Source organism: Bos javanicus, chromosome 1 (assembly GCF_032452875.1).
Source record: "Bos javanicus breed banteng chromosome 1, ARS-OSU_banteng_1.0, whole genome shotgun sequence".
In the NCBI taxonomy this organism is placed as follows: Eukaryota; Metazoa; Chordata; class Mammalia; order Artiodactyla; family Bovidae; genus Bos; species Bos javanicus.
In genome coordinates, this window is record NC_083868.1 from 29,519,733 (window position 1) to 29,540,451 (window position 20,719).

Here is a 20,719-nt window from a genome sequence, read left to right on the forward strand (position 1 = left end):
CTTCACTTTCACTTCTCACTTTCATGCATTGGAGAAGGAAATGGCAGCCCACTCCAGTGTTCTTGCCTGGAGAATCCCAGGGACGGGGGAGCCTGGTGGGCTACCGTCTATGGGGTCGCACAGAGTCGGACACGACTGAAGTGACTTAGCAGCAGCAGCAGCATGCTGAAGGTAAGCTGGTGAAATACATGAGAAAGCTCATGTATCTATGTTTCTTTTATTTATAAAATAGCTTGGTGAAAAACTCATGATAAGCTACCTGAATATTTGCTAATACTAAACATGAGAAATTAGAATAACATGTGTTATAATGTTTAAAATACTAATAGCCTTTTTTAAGGATTTAAACAATGGATTTTTTAAAATTGAATGACAAGATTCCTTAAATTCTGTAATGCTTGAAAATTTTCATAAGTTTCACACACATGATTTCATACAATCCCATAATCTTAGATTAAACTATTAGAATACTAACAGAGTTTTTAAAAATGACTTGTATATCATGATTTTATTGCTTTAAAAGAGTGGAAGAGTTTCTTAGAAATCATTTATATGTATATGCACTTATGTACAGGAGAAGGCAATGGCACCCCACTCCAGTACTCTTGCCCGGAAAATCCCATGGACGGAGGAGCCTGGTAGGCTGCAGTCCATGGGGTTGCGCTGCAGTCCATGGGGTTGCTAAGAGTCAGACACGACTGAACGACTTCACTTTCACTTTCCACTTTCATGCATTGGAGAAGGAAATGGCAACCCACTCCAGTGTTCTTGCCTGGAGAATCCCAGGGACGGGGGAGCCTGGTGGGCTGCAGTCCATGGGGTTGCACAGAGTTGGACACGACTGAAGCGACTTAGTAGCAGTAGCAGGAGCAGCACTTATGTACATAAAACATGTACATAAATATATTACAATGGACCTTTTTTCCTTTTAGGAGCAAACTGACAACTTTTTCTTAAAATGTAGAACTTGCTTTCTTATTACATTTGAAATCTAATCTAGAACGAGTTTGTTTTATATGAAAATATAATAGTTGACAAATGGGGCAGGTAACTTGGAAACACCCTGAGCAGCAGAAAAGGTCTCTTAATTGGAATGATTTATAGTTAAAAGTAGCTAACTAATGCCAAGGATTATTTATCAACAGGAAGAATATATAGAGAAACACAGAGCTTAAACCATAATCTCCTCACCCTATAACTGTACAATTATTTTCATTTTTAGAAAAATATTTTTCTTTATAAACCTATTTTAAAGTTTAAACTATTTTCATATATTCATATTTGTAATTTTTATTAGGTTTAAAATTCAGTGTATGTTTGCTTTTAGGAAGAATTAGGTAACTTACATCTTTTTGTATATTCCTGACAATTTTTAATACAAGGTGGAATTACATGGATGTTTAAAGTATGAAATAAGTCTTCCATACTGTTTCTGTACATCTTGGAAGAAAAATTATGAAATTAATCTATCAGATTCATCTTTAATTTGTTTATTTTACTCATTTCTTTATTCTTTTATTCATTCATATAAAATAAACATAAATTGGGAACCCAAATGTGCTACAGTTGGCTAGAAGCTTGCAATGTACTTTAATTTTCATGTTGTTATATACTTGACACACAAAATAATGTGGAAAATTTTTTAAAGAGATGGTAATAACAGATCACCTGACCTGCCTCCTGAAAAATGTGTATGCAGACAAAGAAGCAACAGTTAGAACTGGACATGGAACAAAAGACTGGTTCCAAATTGGGAAAGGAGTACATGAAAGCTGTATATTGTCACCTTGCTTGTTTAACTTCTATGCAGAGTACATCATGAGAAACGCTGGACTGGAAGAAGCACAAGCTGGGATCAAGATTGTTGGGAGAAATATTAATAACCTCAGGTATACAGGTGACACCACCCTTATGGAAGAAAGCAAAGAAGAACTAAAGAGCCTCTTGATGAAAGTGAAAGAGGAGAGTGAAAAAGCTGGCTTAAAACTCAACTATCAGGAACCTAAGATCATGGCATCCGGTCCTATCACTTCATGGCAAATAGACGGGGAAACAATGGAAACGACAAGAGACTTTATTTTTTGGGGCTCCAAAATCACTGCAGATGGTGACTGCAGCCATGAAATTAAAAGTCACTTTCCTTGAAAGGAAAGTTATGACCAACCTAGACAGCATATTAAAAAGCAGAGACATTACTTTGTCAACAAAGGTCCATCATCTAGTCAAAGCTATGGTTTTTCCATAGTCATGAATGGAAGTGATAGTTCGACATAAATGGAAAAGATAGTTGGAAGACAGCTGAACACTGAAGAACTGATGCTTTTGGTTTTGTTTTTTTTTAAACTCTACATAATTGTATTAGTTTTGCCAAATTATCAAAATGAATCCGCCACAGGTATACATGTGTTCCCCATCCTGAACCCTCCTCCCTCCTCCCTCCCCATACCATCCCTCTGGGTCGTCCCAGTGCTCTTGAACTGTGGTGTTGGAGAAGACTTTTGAGAGTCCCTTGGACTGCAAGGAGATCCAACCAGTAAATCCTAAAAGAAATCAGTTCTGAATATTCATTGGAAGGACTGATGCTGAAGCTGAAACTCCAAACTTTGGCTACCTGATGTGAAGAACTGACTCATTGGAAAATACCCTGATGCTGGGAGGGATTGGGGGCAGGAGGAGAAGGGGACGATAGAGAATGAGATGGTTGGATGGCATCAACGACTCAATGGACATGAGTTTGAGTAAGCTCCAGGAATTGGTGATGGACGGGGAAGCCTGTCTACTGCCATCCATGGAGTTGCAAACAGTCGGACATGACTGAGAGACTGAAATGAACTGAATATTCTTGACAAGGGATTTACTTATCCTTAAATTAATATTCAGTCAGTTCAGTTCAGTTCAGTTCAGTCGCACAGTCGTGTCCGACTCTTTGCGACGCCATGAACTGCAGCACGCCAGGCCTCCCTGTCCATCACAAACTCCCGGAGTTCACTCAGACTCACATCGTTCAAGTCAGTAATGCCATCCAGCCATCTCATCCTCTGTCGTCCCCTTCTCCTCCTGCCCCCAATCCCTCCCAGCATCAGAGTCTTTTCCAATGAGTCAACTCTTCGCATGAGGTGGCCAAAGTACTGGAGTTTCAGCTTCAGCATCATTCCCTCCAAAGAAATCCCAGGGCTGATCTCCTTTAGAATGGACTGGTTGGATCTCCTTGCAGTCCAAGGGACTCTCAAGAGTCTTCTCCAACACCACAGTTCAAAAGCATCAATTCTTCAGCACTCAGCCTTCTTCACAGTCCAACTCTCACATCCATACATGACCACAGGAAAAATCATAGTATTCATTTCTTATTTTGTTACATTTTGGTTCTGTTTTTTTCATTGATATTTATTTGATTTGTTCCACAGCCAATTTAAAAGAAAGTACTGCCCCAATTAGGAAGATATAAAACTTCATATGTCTACTTCATGAATGAGTAAAGTTTCTATACAGGCCAACAGTACATGGTTTAGGCAGTGGGCTATTTTCTCAGTCTCAACTACTTAAATCTGCCATTAAGACTCAAAAACAGCCATAGACAAGAGATAATTGAATGAGTATGCCTGTGTTCCAATTACCTTTATAAAAACAAGCAGCAGGCAGAATTTGGCTCATGGGCCTTGATAGCTGATCTCTGGTCTACTTATACTTTCTTAATAGTAAGAGGAGACATCTGAAAAACTAGTTTCCAACTTAAATTGTTAATTTCTGTTGAAATAACATAGGAACTTATTGTTTAATTTCAATTTTCTTAACTCATATACTGCAAATAATTTCAAAAGGTTTACTGTCTTTTTAAAGTATAAAGACTTCAATTTATATTGTTTATGGGGACAATCCACATGCTTTCAATAACTAAATGGCCTTCTCCATTTGAGTGACTACTAGGAGAAGTCATAGTACTAAGGCTGCAAATACAAATGGAAACAAATATTCTGCTTAAAATGTGATGAGAACATGAAGAATTGGGAAACCACTTTTTCCCCTATACACCTGGATGAAAGCTTCAGGAAACACACATGAGTCAGAGCATTAGTTCTTTATAGTAGCTTCCCAGGTGAAGTATGCATTTGCATGTGTGTGGGGAAAGTATAAGATTGGGACAAGGCTGACCTATTTATGGGAGAAGGCAATGGCAGCCCACTCCAGTACTTTTGCCTGGAAAATCCCATGGATGGAGGAGCCTGGTAGGGTGAAGTCCATGGGATCACTAAGAGTCGGACACAACTGAGCAACTTCACTTTCACTTTTCACTTTCATGCACTGGAGAAGGAAATGGCAACCCACTCCAGTATTCTTGCCTGGAGAATCCCAGGGACAGGAGAGCCTGGTGGGCTGCCGTCTATGGGGTCACACAGAGTTGGACATGACTGAAGCAACTTAGCAGCAGCAGCAGACCTATTTATGAATGGGTGAAAGTTTTACAGTATTGAAGAACAGAACACTTGGAGGATTGAACCGAGAATAGACTTTGGCATGAGCCAAGATATGACAGGTTGTCTGTGAGAAACTTTAACCAAAAGATCTGGGTTAACAAAATTAGCTTTGCCCTTTGGAAAATATCTCAGGCTACATTATAGACGATGGACTAAAACAGAGGGACAGAGATCAGGGTGATCAATCAGCAAAAGATTTAGTGACTGAGGGGGGAAAATGATGAAAGCAAGTGAAAAGCCATAAAAGAAAATCTTTAGAAGGAAACATAAAATGGAAAGGAAATTAAAATTAACCTGGATTAGCACCAACATTCTTCTTGTGACAACAAAGGAAAACTTGTAAGATAGCACTTGCAACTGTCATTCACAGTCGTTTAATTACAGTTTGGCAGGGTAAAGTAGTACTGCATTTTGAAGCTGAAATTTATGGATCTACAAAGTAATTTTTTTAATGTTTTTATTTTTTAAAGGTTTTTTGATTTAAAATGTCTACTGAATTTGTTACAATACTGCTTCTGTTTTATGTTTGGGGCTTTTTGACTGTGAGATGCATGGGATCTTAGCTCCCTGACAAGGGATCGAACCTGGACCTTCTGCACTGGAAGGCAAACTCTTAACTACGGGACCACCATGGAAGTCCCTGAAACATTTTTCAAGTAAGAGTAGCTGTCACATAAAACAGACATATAACACATTGCATTAATTGTATTGAACTATAGAAATTTGTATTGAAATATGCTTATTTTAGATACGTTAACACATACAGGCACAGAGAGAGAACAGTTTACACACATACTTATTTACCTGATCATGGCTCTCTGCGTAGGCAATGCACTTTTCAAGGTAGCGTCGGTTTGTGAGTGTATACACTATATTGCCCATGTTCCAATCTTCATCTTTATATTCTTTCAGTAACTAAATGCAAGACAGGAAATAATTTCAATACATCATTACTATTCTTACTTTATAACCCAAACTTAGGGTATATATCATATCAATCCAAATTATGACACAGATACAAGCACACCTACAGAACAAAAATAGCTTTGTTGAACTTTTACTGAAATCACAGCTTTTGTACAGACTATCCAAATGACAGTGGTGTTGTGTGTGGGTGTGCATGTGCTCACTTTTGTGCAGATGATTTGATCACTGCACTGTAGGATTTTGGCAACTTTTTTCTTTTTCTGTAACAGCTGCTACTTCTTGATTAATGACTACAGTAAAGTGTTGTGCAGTAGATCTTTCAATAACTTCCACAAGGTACAGATATACTTGCTACCATTTAGCTTGGAATGAAAAAAAAAAAAAGTTAGCAAGAAGAGTGTCTTGTTCCTTTCTTAAAATAAATGAAAACAACTATTATTTCAATGTATAAAAGCTGATTATCATGAAATAAATATCATCCTGAGGCAGGAGATAGATGGGCTCCAGGTTAGATATCTACAGCTGACCTTCTGTTTGCATTTCATGAGGCAGGAAGAAGTGGGCTTCCCACAGAATACCTATAACCAGCCTTCTGTTGGTGTTTTCTGAGATAAGAGATGGGTGGGCTCCAGTTAAGGCATTTACAATCAGCCTCCTGTTTGCCCTCCAAAATGGAAGTAACAACAGACACAGGGTAAATAGCCAGTCTTTGTCTCTTGGAAACACCTAAAGGTAAGAGTCATGGCATGGCCTCTTTACCTCACTGCTCTTCACCACACCCTTCTGAGTGTGCACTTCTGCTTTGCTTCCATCTTAACTAAATCAACCATTTCTCTGTGTGCTTTCCCACTTGTTGTTATGCTATGCCTCTAATAATAAACTTTGTACCTGCATTTACAGTTTCTGCCTCCGTGATAAATGCATTTTTCACTGAGGTCAAAGATCCAGGGAAAAATAGCTTCCAGCCTCTAGCCCTGGCTGGTCGGGTGGCTAGGATTCTTGATTCTCATCCAGGCTACCCAGGTTCAATTTCTGGGCAGGGAATTAAGATCTCGCTTCCCGCCACCATTCACTGCTGCCTCTCCGAGATAAGTCAACAGTGCGCACATTTTTGTCTCCACTTGGGTTGTTACTCAGTCTCCAGTGTGGCTTCTGTACCTCTCAAACCTCTTCAGTGCAAATGAACTTGTAGAAATTTCAGATTATGATTGCGTCCTAAGTCCTTTCTTAGGCAAATGCTTGCTGTACAAGAAAAGAATGCTGTCCCTACCCCTTTCCATGAAATGCTTTCCTCCTTAGGCTGCCATTGTGAAACTCTGCATTGTTTTGCTTTGTTTTGTTTTCTCACCACTCAGACATCCAGCAAAATCCCTTTCTCTGACTATCCTATGAAAGCTGCTGCTCCACAGAATTAACAGCCTAAAAAGAGACTATTCTTTCACTCAACACAATCTTTCTAAAGGGGGCTCATTTCTCTGTCCTGCACACTGACAGGCAGAATTCTAAAATGGTTCCTATGATTCCCACTCCCTCTGACTCACCTCTTTGTATAATCCTTTACCTGGAGGGTGGGAGGGAACTTTGAATACAATAGATGTCCTTTGAAGAAAGGGTGAGATAATAACAGAAATGTTTTAAATTGCTAAGTTTGTGGTAGTTGGTTATACAGCAATAGGAAATTAATGCAGATTTTGGTACACGAAATAGAGTTCCAGCCTGTTTGTATCTTCCTTTGCTTTTTTTTTTTTTAATTTTGCTCAATGGAATTCAGAGGTGCTTAGCCATCCCCCGTCGGAGAAGGCAATGGCAACCCACTCTAGTACTCTTGCCTGGAAAATCCCATGGGCGGAGCAGCCTGGTAGGCTGCAGTCCATGGTGTCCCAAGAGTCAGACACGACTGAGCGACTTCACTTTCACTTTCCACTTTCATGCATTGGAGAAGGAAATGGCAACCCACTCCAGTGTTCTTGCCTGGAGAATCCCAGGGACGGGGGAGCCTGGTGGGCTGCCGTCTATGGGGTTGCTAAGAGTTGGACCTGACTGAGTGACTTCACCTTCACTTTTCACTTTCATGCACTGGAGAAGAAAATGGCAGGGACGGGGGAGCCTGGTGGGCTGCCGTCTCTGGGGTCACACAGAATCCGACACGACTGAAGCGACTTAGCAGCAGCAGCAGCAGCAGCAGCTGCCGCCATCCTCCGTAACTGCAGTGTGAATCATCAGGCACCAGAGGGCAGACTGTATTAGGCAGAATAATGACCGCCCACAGGTGTTCACGGGAGAAGGCAATGGCACCCCACTCCAGTACTCTTGCTTGGAAAATCCCATGGATGGAGGAGCCTGATAGGCTGCAGTCTATGGGGTTGCTAAGAGTTGGACCTGACTGAGTGACTTCACCTTCACTTTTCACTTTCATGCACTGGAGAAGAAAATGGCAGGGACGGGGGAGCCTGGTGGGCTGCCGTCTCTGGGGTCACACAGAATCCGACACGACTGAAGCGACTTAGCAGCAGCAGCAGCAGCACAGGTGTTCACATCCTAATACCCAGAGTCTGTGAATGTGTCACCTTACATGGCAAGAAGGACTTCAGAGATCTGCTGAAGTTAAGGACATTGAGAGGGGGAGATTATCCTGGATCACCTGGATGTTGCTGCTACTGCTAAATCATGTCAGTCATGTCCGACTCTGTGGGACCTCATAGACAGCAACCCACCAGGCTCCTCTGTCTCTGGGATTTTCCAGGCAAGAATACTGGAGTGGGTTGCCATTTCCCTCTCCAATGCATGCATGCATGCATGCTAAGTCGCTTCAGTCTTTGTGTCCGACTCTGTGCAACTCCATGGACAGCAGCCCACTAGGCTCCCCTGTCCACAGGATTCTCCAGGCAAGAATACTGGAGTGGGTTGCATTTCCCTTCTCTGGATTACCTGGATGGGCCCAATATAATTACAGGGATCTTTCTTAAAAGGTGCTTGGGTTGTCAGAGTAAGACAGAGATTTGAAGATGCTACCCTGCTGGCTTTGAAGATAGGGGGAGGGCTCATGAACCAAGGAATACAGGTGGGTTTTAGAAGATAGAAAAGTCAAAGAAATAGAACCTCCAGAAGGAATGCAGCCTTACCAAGCCTTGATTTTTAGTCTAGGAAGATCATTTCAGATTTGTGAACGTATGACAGTAGATTTGTATTATTTTAAGACACTTTGTATTATTTAGATTCAGTGTAGTATTTGTATATGTCTATTCACAATCCATAAACCTATACAAATATGCCCAGTTAAGTTTGACTGCTGTGTTAAAAGAATTCAATGGAAGCAGGTTAGACTTTTCAACAAATCATGCGGGAAGTGTTAGACATCTTTAGACAAAAAAAAAAAAAAAACAATCTTAGACACTGATTGCACAAAAAGTAACTCAAAGGGACTATGGACTTAAACATAAAATTATAAATGTTTAATAGAAAATATAGGAGAATCAAAGAATTCTTAGACTTGTCACCAAAAGAGATCTCTAAAAGGGGGAAAAAAAAAAAAGATAAACTGGCCTTCATTAAATTTAAAGAAAACAAAGAACTTTAGCTCTGTGGAAGTCCACATGTAGAGGATGAAAACACAAGCAAAGACTGGTATAAATATATTTGTCAACCACATACCACCCCACAAAAGGGTTGAATCTAAACTATATAAAGAACTCTCAAAACTCCACAGTAAATGAATGATCCAATTAGAAAATGGTCAAAAGACATGAACAGACATTTCACTGAAGAAGATATAAAGATGGCAAATAAGCACAAGAAAACAAGTTCTTCATCATACGCCATTAAGAAAATGCAAACTAAACCCACAGCGAGATATTTCTGCACACCTGATAGAATGACTAATATGAAAAATAGCAGCAATAACAAATGCACTGTTCAAGAACGTACAGAAAGTGGATCTCTCCAAAGTTGCTTGTGGTAATACAAAATGGTACAACTACTCAGAAAAATAGTTTGAAAGCCTCTGACTGTGCGGATCACAATAAACTGTGGAGAATTCTTCAAGAGATGGGAATACCAGACCACCTGACCTGCCTCGTGATATATCTGCATGCAGGTCAAACAGCAACAGTTAGAGCCAGACATGGAACAACAGACTGGTTCCAAATTGGGAAAGGAGTAAGTATGTCAAGGCTGTATATTGTCACCCATATGCAAAGTATTTAACTCATATGCAAAGTACATCATACGAAATGCCAGGCTGGGTGAAGCACAAGCTGGAATCAAGATTGCTGGGAGAAATATCAACAATCTCAGATATACAGATGATACCACTTTAATGGCAGAAAGCAAAGAGGAGCTAAAGAGCCTCTTGATGAAAGTGAAAGAGGAGAGTGAAAAAGCTGGCTTAAAACTCAATATTCAGAAAACTATGATCACGACATCTGGTTCCACCACCTCATGGCAAATATTTGAGGAAAAAGTGGGAACAGTGACAGAGTTTATTATCTTCGGCTCCAAAGTCACTGCTGAAAGTACTGCAGCTATGAAATTAAAAGATGCATGCTTCTTGGAAGAAAAGCTATGACAAACCTAGACAGCATATAAAAAAGCAAAGATACCACTTTGCAGACAAAGTATGGTTAAAGGTATGGTTTTTCCAGTGGTCATTTACTTATATGAGAGTTAGAGGATAGAGAATGCTGAGTGCTGAAGAACTGATACTTTTGAAATGTGGTGCTGGGGAAGACTCTTGAGAGTCCCTTGGACAGCAAGGAGGTCAAGCCAGTCAGTCCTATAGGAAATCAACCCTGAATATTCATTGGAATGACTAATACTGAAACTGAAGCTCCAATACTTAGGCCACCTGATGCAAAGTGCTGACTCACTGGAAAAGACCCTGATGTTGGGAAAGATTGAAGGAGAGGAGAAGAGGTGATGAAGGAAGGATGAGATGGTTGGAAGGCATCACCGACTCAATGGACATGAGTTTGAGCAAACTCCGGGAGATAGTGAAGGACAGGGAAGCCTTGGCATGTTGCAGTCCATGGGGTTGCAGTTGGACATGACTTAGTGACTGAACAACAATAACAACAACATCCAACCAATATAAAACCCAGTACTTTTGGACGTTTACCATAGAGTAATGAAAATTTATGTTCATACAAAAATCTGTACACAAATGTTTATAGCAGCTCTCTTTATAGCAGCCAAAACCTAGAAACAGTCGAGATATCTTTTACTGGAAAAATAGTTAAACAAACTGTGATACAACCATGCCATGAGATAGCATTCAACAAAAAGAAAAGGAAACGTGAAGTAGCATCACAGATGTAGAAAACAAACTTATGGCTCCCAGCAGGTAAAGAGGGGGAGGGATAAATTGGGAGACTGGGATTGACATATACATACTATTATGTATAAAATGGGGCTTCCCAAATGGCTCAGTGGATAAAGAATCCATGTGCAATGCAGGAGACGCAGGAGACATGGGTTCGATCCCTGATTCAGGAAGATTCCCCAGAGGATCCCACTCCAGTATTCTTGCCTGGAGAATCTCATGCACAGAGGAGGCTGGCAGGCTACATATAGTCCATAGGGTTGCAAAGAGTCAGACAACACTGAAATGACTAAGCACATTTATATATAATAGATCATTCATAAGAACATACTATATAGCACAGGAAATTCTACTCAAAAATCTGTAATGGCCTATATGTTTAACTGATTTACTTTGCTCTACACCTAAAACTAACATTACACTGTTAATCAACTATACGCCAATAAAAATTTTTTAAAAAATCTTGAAAAGAAATATACTACTGATACAGCCAACAACCCACATGAAATCCCCAGAGAATTTGACTAAGTGAAAAATGATAAGCCCAAAAGGTTGCATATTGTATTATTCCATTTATATAACATTTTTAAAATGAAAAAATTATAGAAATGGAGATCAGATTAGTTGTGGCCAAAGGTTCAGGAGTGATTTGGGGAAGAAAGGAGTAGATGTGGCTCTAAAGGCAACATTTGGGAAACTCGTGGTAATGTTCCATATCTTGATTATGTCCATGTCACTATCCTGATTGTGATATTGTACTATAGCTTTGCAAAATGTTATGGTGGTAGTTTAATAGCTAAGTTGTGTCCAACACTTGAAAACCCATGGATTGTATCCTGTCAGGCTCCTCTGTCCATGGGGTTATCCCAGCAAGAATACTGGAATAGGTTGCCACTTTCTTCTCCAGGGGGTCTTCCTGACCAAGGGATTGAACCTGTATCTCTGGTGTCTTCTGTGATGGCAGACAAATTCTTTACCAATTTACCACCTGTTTAACTCCACAGAAATCCAAACGGAGAACAATACATTTTTTTCTTCCATTTGTATAATGTACTGCCTAGTGCAGTATCTTGAGTATACAAAGTACTGAAGTGTTTAGTAAGTTAAATATTAAAAAAAAAAAAAGAAAAGAAAACTGCCATTATTACTCAGAGGAGGAAATATCCTGCTCTGAGCTATGATTGATTGAAATAATTATAGGTTGATGTACACCTTTAAATATCCTTGAATCTGCTGAAAGCCTGATGAAGGCTTTTTAGTAGGATGTTAAAAAAGCAAGATTTGGCACTTGCAAGGGGGAAAACACCTTTGTGGAAGATTAGAAATCATAAAAGATGGTGGGCGGACAAAGAGCCTAAACCAAGGTAAGAAACTTGAAGATCACAACATTCTTTTTTTTTTAATAACAAATACAAAGCAACTTTCCCAGCTAGTAAAGTCTCTTTGGTTTCTAACTCTGATCAGATATGTAGAACACTTATTTTTTTGACCTGACAATGATTAAGAAATTGATAGACGGAAAAGCAGAAGTTGTGCTGGTAGAGTTTTAATGCCACAGTTGTGCACTGCCCAAATTGCCTGTGGACACAGAAGAGACATGAGGTGATTACAATAACCACTTCCTTCAGAATAGGCTTCATGGTTTTTCTGTTCAAAGTTAAGCTCTTCTGCCACTGTGATATCCTGGCACCAGTTCATGTCTGTACTAAAGGGCTTTATCAGAGAGCAATGATTATTTGATACATATCTGACTTCTTATAAATACTCAGCCTGTGACTCAGACTTTGCCACTCAAGAGTGTTTTATATCAAATCTAAGTCTTATTTTAGGTTATCTAAAAATAATCTTATCTAAAGATCACATGACTATAACAACTTTGGTCATTTAGACAAAAATAAATGAAACAAAATATAATCCAAGCTACTTGAATTGTTATTAAATTTAATAAAAGTATATTAGAAATTATATGCAAGGTGTCATATACAATTATTCATTCCTAGTACCAGACACATGGGAAGGACTTTTAAATACCCAATGAAGGAATGGATAAATCCACATCTGTTGAGTAAAAAACCATACTAAGAAATAAGTACTGGGAATTAAGGAGTGACTTCTACATTAATTGATGATTTGCAGGCAGAAATGGATGCTTTGATGAAGTTTAATGTGTTTTAAATATAGAACGCCAGAGTTTCATATAATTGCACTGATAATGCAAAATTCCATTTACATAGCTAACATTATATCAATCATATCTTCCCCATGCCTGCATAATGCAAGTGTGAATACTTTAAATTAGAACTTTTAGAAGTTTGAGAGGCATCTTATTAAATGGCACAAGAATCAACACACTAATGAGAGAATTTAATACTTCAGTTAAAATATCACAACTAAGAAATAAATCAAAGAAATAATAAATACACCAACATAAGACATAGTATCCACAGGGAAAAAAATATTTACATTAAACCTTACCTGGATCCATTTATCTGGAATTGCCATAGCCAATCGATAGTCAAAACCACCCCCTCCCTGGGAAATTGGAGAACACAGAGCTGGCATTCCGGATACATCCTAAAATAAAGAGCATCAGCATTATCACTTCATATTGATCAAATTTTTACCAAATATTCCTGTGACAGTAAATCCAGGCCAATAAATACAAATAATAAATGGGGGTATATACTCTTGGAGTATTTTGGTAGCATAATTGTAAAAGTAGATAGCATTGTGATAGCATATCTCATTTCCCAATAAGATTTTGTGTCGTGCTTTTCATTGCAGGACAACTTTTTATCTCTTTTCCTTAGTTGCACATAGAGAACACAAATTAGTAAAAGTGTTATTGCTGAAACACAGTTTCTTACACTAATTTTTGAATACGTATTAGCTACTGCTTTCATCAATCATAAAAATACATGTGCTGTATATCTGTTATTCTTCTGTGTATACAGCAGTGGCAGAGAATGTATTTTGTGAGCACTTAGCTTCTGATGAAATAGAAATAGAGTTAGCACATTAAGAGCAAAGCAGTAAGATGGCTTTCACGAGAGTCAGTTACACTTGGAAAGGGTCATTGAGGTTATCTAGTGGATCCTCTTCATTTAAAAGATACAGAAATCGAGGCTTATTGAGGTGAAGGGCTCGCTAAAGACATGTTTCTCAAGGATAGAGCTGGGACTCAGACATCCAACCTTTTGACAGGGTCTTCTTACAGTCATGCTACCACTAGACTATCGGTAATCAAATAAACATATGGTCAAACAGATAAGTAAAAAGAAAATGATGAAAGGACCCAGATGCAAGAAAATATATTAGTGTAACAATGGTGGTAAAATATGGTATAAGTACTAGCAATTCTAACTCCACAATATCTTTCAAATAAATTATTTTCTTTTGCCTTATTTCTATAGACACTATCTTATTTAAGCCACCTAACTACTTACTCTGACCACTATGTTTCCACACATAAGTGGAACTCCCATCTCCAGCCTCTCTTTACACTAACTGCTGCTGAATGGTCTGCTCCTATCATTGCCTGTGAATAGCTTGCAAGAGTCAACAATAGAAAACTTAAATTCTTCAGTTTAGGATACAATTCAATGACTATACTGTAAGCACTGACAATATAATTTTTTATTTGATTATCTGCTTCCTCACTAACTGTTAGAATTTAAGACACCTGGGGTAGGACTTTTGTTGTTGTTGTTGCTCACTGACATATGCCAAGAATCTAGAATAGTAGAAGAGCACTTGGCACAAAGCAGGAACTCAATAACTATTGACTGAGTGGATTCATGAAGGTGCTGTCAAGGCTTTGATGGTAAATAAGACATAATACTTGACCTGCAGGATTCAAGAACTAGAACCTAAATAAACATGTGTGCACACAAACACACACAATCATGAAATGACAGTGTTATGGAGTCGTCATAATTGTTAACAGAAGTACACAGCAAGTGTGGGGGAAAAAAACCTACATCTCTCCATCATTATTTCTACTGTTTCATTTCAAATATTCAATATATCATCCCCTTTGAAATAATCACTCTTCCCTGTGCTTCTGACAGCTTTTCTGTGTGTGTCATTACCCAAATTCTCCCTTGGATCATTATCCTTACTTCCTATGAAAGACTATCACACACTCTGAGCTCTCTGAGACTTAATTGCTTCTTCCACAATACCATCTTCAAACACTTCCCACAGAAAAGCTATAAAAAAACAAACATATGACCTCTCTGGATTTCCAAAATAACGTGTTCATGGTTTACTAATGGAAGAGAGGTACAACAAGAGATAGTACATGGTGGAATATAGCCATAAGAAAATATTCATCAATAATATCTTATTCTACATACTTTTTTATAAGTTTATAAAAGTGGAAAAAGATGAATCAAAAAAGTGAAAAAGGATGAATGGTTAACAGATAAATCATTTTGGTATTCAGTTCAACTCCTTATTAACACTGGCTACATATGTGTTAAGTATCAGGCACCTGTGTTAGACACTGGAAATACATATACAGTAGCTTCCTGGAAAAGTTTTTAGAAGACCCAGAGTTTTCATGAGACAAGTAATAAGATGGCATTAAGGATCAAGATAATTTTTTCTCAAGGAAACATTAAGGTGCTTTCTATATTTGGTCTATAGGTAGTTTTAGAAAATAGCTTATAAGAAATAGAATCTGCTAAGAAAAATATCTGGAGACCAATAAGTCTTAACTCCTAAATCTGACTCCTAGAAGGCTGCCCCATTAATGCATATGAGGTATTTGTAGCTCCTATTTGAAAGTGGAGAGTTAAGAACTACTCTTTTAAAATCTTAAAAGAAGAAAATGAGAAAATGTAATGGTCATGAAAATAAACACACTTAAATATAAAGAAGTTGATAACAAAAGGATATTCAAGTGGCCATATATGCTTCCAATGAAGTTAAAATAGCTTTAATTCTTCAATCTAAAGATCACTTATGACTATTCCAGAGGGGGAGAAAGCTTCAGTCATCAAAAAATATTTTTCATTAAAACAGCAAATATAACCACGTATAAAGGTAGACATAGTCCAGAAAAAAGCCTTCAATTTTAATAACTATCATTATAACTAAATTCAATATACAGGACTGTATATAACATTGCATTACTTATTCGTTACACCACATTCCCCTCTTAAAAAAAAAAGTTCATGAGGATCAATTCCACTTCTTGAATAGACTCCCACTAGACAGAAAAGTGATGTATTGAAATTGAAGTAGTTTTCAATTTAAGTAGAATAAATTGAAGACACATCTTGTTTTAAAAAAATCTAAAGCCAAGTAATACAAAGTAGGCTAAAGTCTCAAAGTTTCATTGGTAGAAACACGAATAATCAGACAAAAGCTCCCTAGATGATGAAACTATTTTACTTGAAATGAACGGAAAGATCAATGTAACAATTTTCAGTTTCATGTATTAAATAATTGCTTCTTTTTCTTCAGTACCTGCTTTTGATGTGCACTGTCATTAATTGTTTATAGTAATTTGTCATCCATAATGTCTCTGCTTCAAATTGCCATAAATATAATTAACTTTTATAAATAGCTAAATAACTTTTTTATGTTTGACAGATAAAAAGTAAAATATATAAAGTATAAAATAAAAGTTTAAGATTTCTTCTGGAGTACATTAAAAATATTCAGCACAAAAAGTATTAGCACAAACATTGGAAAGACTTATAAGTTATGACTAAATACAGGTAAGATGAGACTGTGAAACAATACAGGATATCAAGATGACATTGTAATTGTGGACTTTTAAAAAAATTTTATATGAAAATTTACTCCAGGAATTTAGGATTCATTGCTCTATCCTAGAAGATATTTAGAAGGCAAAAGGCCTAGAGTAGCTGTTCTCAATCCAGAGATAAACAAGGAAATCATATCAGTAATTTGAGATTTTGAGTTTTGAGAAATGATGCAAGAAGAAAGACTATACAAATAATAAATACTACTATACAAATATTAAATAAATATACAAATAATAAGACTATACAAATAATAAATAATAAGAGACCATCACGACTACATTTCATTTCAATGAACTAAATGCCAACATGAAAATACTTCTTAACTCTGACTCTTTCAAAGATAGTCTTACTATTTTTATATGCCAACCTCTATATTTTGTATAGAACAGTTTTAACATGAAATTCAATTTTAATAATAATTCCTAGTTAGAGGACTCAAAACCAAAGGGATTTTAGTACTAAATCTAAATTAGCATAAGCATTTAACAAACTTCTTAATTTATCAAATTTATCACCAAGAGGGGAATTGTCAATTATGCATATACCGAATTATATCATTACAGTGCAGCTTTGGGACAGTTAATCATGAACCTTCAGTAATCATGAATAACTAGTGAACATTTGGCAATCCGAGAGCAATAACGTAAACAAGAAAGGTAATCGCATCAGAACAAGAGAGGTTTCAGAGAAGCTCACAGGCAGTGAACCATGCCATCTCTGATGATTAAGCCAGGAAAAAAAAAAATTAAATAGACAGACACATATTAATATTCAATTCTTTTTCTGTGCTGAAGGTCTCATAGCAAAAGGACTTGTCCACTGATTAGGATATTTTACTTTGTAACGACTGGCATTTTCTTTTTTAACAATGGAATAATGACAAGTAATTAGGGAACATTATCTCATAATAGGAAAACAGTGAATTCTGAATAATGTGCCACACAGACAAGGTAGCTGCACTATAGTCAGGGTATAATTTCACTTATGCAATCATTGACAACATAGAGATTATTCAAATATTGTATGTCAACAAAATGTTCTATCTTAAAGGGGGTCAGGGGGTAGAGATCATTATTACCTCAGCTATTGTTATAGAATCTGGATACAGTGTGTGAACCAAATGATTTGCCAACATGATGTAAGTCAAAGCATCTTCATCTACTTGTAGTCCAAAATACTCATGGTAATCACCTGAAAAATTCTCACCTGGAAAACAGAAAATCAATATGGATGCATTATGTTAGTATGCAAGTCTTAACTCTGTACAAATGCCACCCCCCACAATTAGTTGGTTTATATCAGTTTTGTTATCAGAGCAAAGTGTAATGGACCTTGATACCATATAATGCTGCTGCTGCTAAGTCGAGTCAGTCGTGTCCAACTCTGCGACCCCATAGACGGCAGCCCACCAGGCTCCCCCGTCCCTGGGATTCTGCAGGCAAGAACACTGGAGTGGGTTGCCATTTCCTTCTCCAATGCATGAAAGTGAAAAGTGAAAGGTAAGTCGCTCAGTCGTGTCCGACTCTTAGCGACCCCAATGGACTGTAGCCTACCAGGCTCCTCCATCCATGGGATTTCCCAGGCAAGAGTACTGGAGTGGGGTGTCATTGCTTTCTCCCCATATAATGCTATTAGTAACTATATGATCTAACTTAAAAAGTACCAGATAACTACATTCAAAGTTCAGACAATCCTGCAATTCAACTTTTGTTTTACAAAAGCAAACAAAATCTCTGTGATTTAAAATTTTAAGTTAATTTGAACTGAATTGTCCAGCACAAAATAAAATACCAGAGATTTATAAATTTTAATTTTTAGATAACTTTTTTGGTCACACTGAGATCTTAATATTAGATAGCTCGTATTTGATCCCTCTGAAGGCAAGCAAATAGGAAAACCATCATAAAATTGAGACAAAATATTTACATTATTTTAAATATGGCTAGAATTTATGGAGTATGGATTTCCTATGATGACAAAAACAGTTTAATATTCCTCAACTTCTTTCTACCTCTTGCCCCATCTCCTGATTTTGATTGCTTATAGTATATTTCACTTACTGGTATTATACTATTAACTTTCTATTCTTTCAGCTGTTTACTATTATTTTTAATTAAGTCTACTTAGTGCTGAATGCCTGCCTTTTTCCCCGCTGATTTCTTATATATAAGTTCTTTTATTTTAACTCCTTTTTTTCAGTTTGCTCGATTCTATCATTGAAGGATATTTTTACGTGGACTCTTCAATTTCTTTCAAATGTATCTTACAATGGCAATTCAAATATCCAATTCTCAAATGACAGTTTCTATCCTTAAGAATTTTGCAGATACTGCTGTGGCAATGGAATAGTATGAGCTCAGCCTTTTTTTTTTTTTTTTCCATTTATGCAGGTAAATTACTTTTTCTTCAAGATATTACTGGATGAAGTTTTCTTTATCACAGAATTTTATAAATTAAACACTCTGTGTCTATGTTAATAGTGTCATCTCAGATTTCTTCTGCTATATTATATAATTTTTTGCAGTTTCAATTTTTATTTTCATCTTCATCTCAAAGTTGGGAAACACGCTAAATAATTCAATGTTTTTCTTTCCATTTTTTGAGCTCTCTGACCATAAGAAGCATATACCATATCCATAGATTTCAGCTCATTTTCCCAACTCCACAATTCTTTGGAAAACACCTAGCTCTCAGCAGAGGAAGGTTCTGAAGGGGCAGGCATGTAGGTGCTTTAATCTAGGAAAAGATCTTTCTTGAATTTTATCATGATTGCCTTTTTCATCTCCAAAGTCAGCTTCTCTCCACAGTGGAAGGTATCACTGATATCTGTCATGTTTTACAGATTCAACTTGCTCCCTAGAAATGTTTCATGGGGAGGAGAGTAGGTAGCACCATGAATAAGAGCAGATAACAGCAGATTTTGACTGTAGCAGGTTTTCTTGGCAGTTACGTTTTGATTTCTAAAGTCTCTATCATGGATTGATTGTTGTCCGCAAATTGTTGTTATTGTTTAGTCACTAAGTCATGTCTGACTCTTTGTGACCCCATGGACTGGTGCCTGCCAACTCCTCAGTCCATGGGATTTCCCAGGCAAGAGTAGGTTGCCATTTCCTTCTCCAGGGGATATTCCCAATCCATGGATTGAATCCAAGTCTCTTGTTTGGCAGGCTGATTCTTTACCCTGAGCCACCTGGGAAGCCCCCGGGTGAATATAGATACATATTTTTATTTAAAACACATGTCCCTGTTTTTCTGAGGTTTTAGCCAAACAGACAAGGCCTACCGCACTTCAGAAGGTTGTAAAAAATATTTGAGTAGATCTTATAAACACAATGTATTTCCTACAACAAAGTTTTAATGCAGAAGAAATTAAAATGACATATCTACACAAGCATTATTTTTATACCACCCAAGAGTCTTTCTGAAGGCAGTTTACAGAGTTAAGTGAGATAATAGTTAAATAACTATTTTCATATACTTATGCTATATACTTTCATATACTTGTACTAATTAACATTTTCATATACATACTTTGAGTCACTTTGTTCTGATATAAAGAGGATTTTTAAAAGATCTAATTAAACTTTTGATTTTGAGATAACTGTAGATTGTTTGCATGTACTTGCTCAGCACATTGACTCTGCAAACACATGGACTGTAGCCCGCCAGGCTCCTCTGTCCGTGGGATGCTCCAGGTAAGAATACTGGAGTGGGTTGCTATTTTCTCCTCCAGGGGATCTTCCCAATACAGAGATGGAACTTGTATTGGCAGGTTATTCAAGCCACCTGGGAAGCCACAGTTATATGAAATAACATACAGTGCTCCAAAATCACTGCAGATGGTGACTGCAGCCATGAAATTAAAAGATGCTTATTCCTTGGAAGGAAAGTTATGACCAACCTAGACAGCATATGCAAAAGCAGAGACATTATTTTGCCAACAAAGGTCCGTCTAGTCAAGGCTATGGTTTTTCCAGTGGTCATGTATGGATGTGAGAGTTGGACTGTGAAGAAAGCTGAGCTCCAAGGAACTGATGCTTTTGAACTTGGTGCTGGAGAAGACTCTTGAGAGTCCCTTGGACTGCAAGGAGATCCAACCAGTCCATCCCAAAGGAGACCAGTCCTGGGTGTTCATTGGAAGGAATGATGCTGAGGCTGAAACTTCAATACTTTGGCCACCTCATGCGAAGAGTTGACTCATTGGAAAAGAATCTGATGCTGGG

At 37.6% G+C, this 20,719-nt stretch overlaps 1 protein-coding gene across 1 annotated transcript in view; it reads right to left on the bottom strand.

Moving 5' to 3' along the window:
- Positions 1 to 20,719, bottom strand: part of GBE1 (1,4-alpha-glucan branching enzyme 1) — a 315,992-nt gene that overhangs the window by 83,972 nt on the left and 211,301 nt on the right. The window contains exons 9-11 of the mRNA XM_061431417.1: positions 17,575 to 17,702; positions 13,192 to 13,290; positions 5,277 to 5,387 (exon numbers count right to left, since the gene is read on the bottom strand). Coding sequence (XP_061287401.1) covers positions 5,277 to 5,387; positions 13,192 to 13,290; positions 17,575 to 17,702 — 338 coding nt within the window. The remainder of the gene's footprint in view (positions 1 to 5,276; positions 5,388 to 13,191; positions 13,291 to 17,574; positions 17,703 to 20,719) is intronic.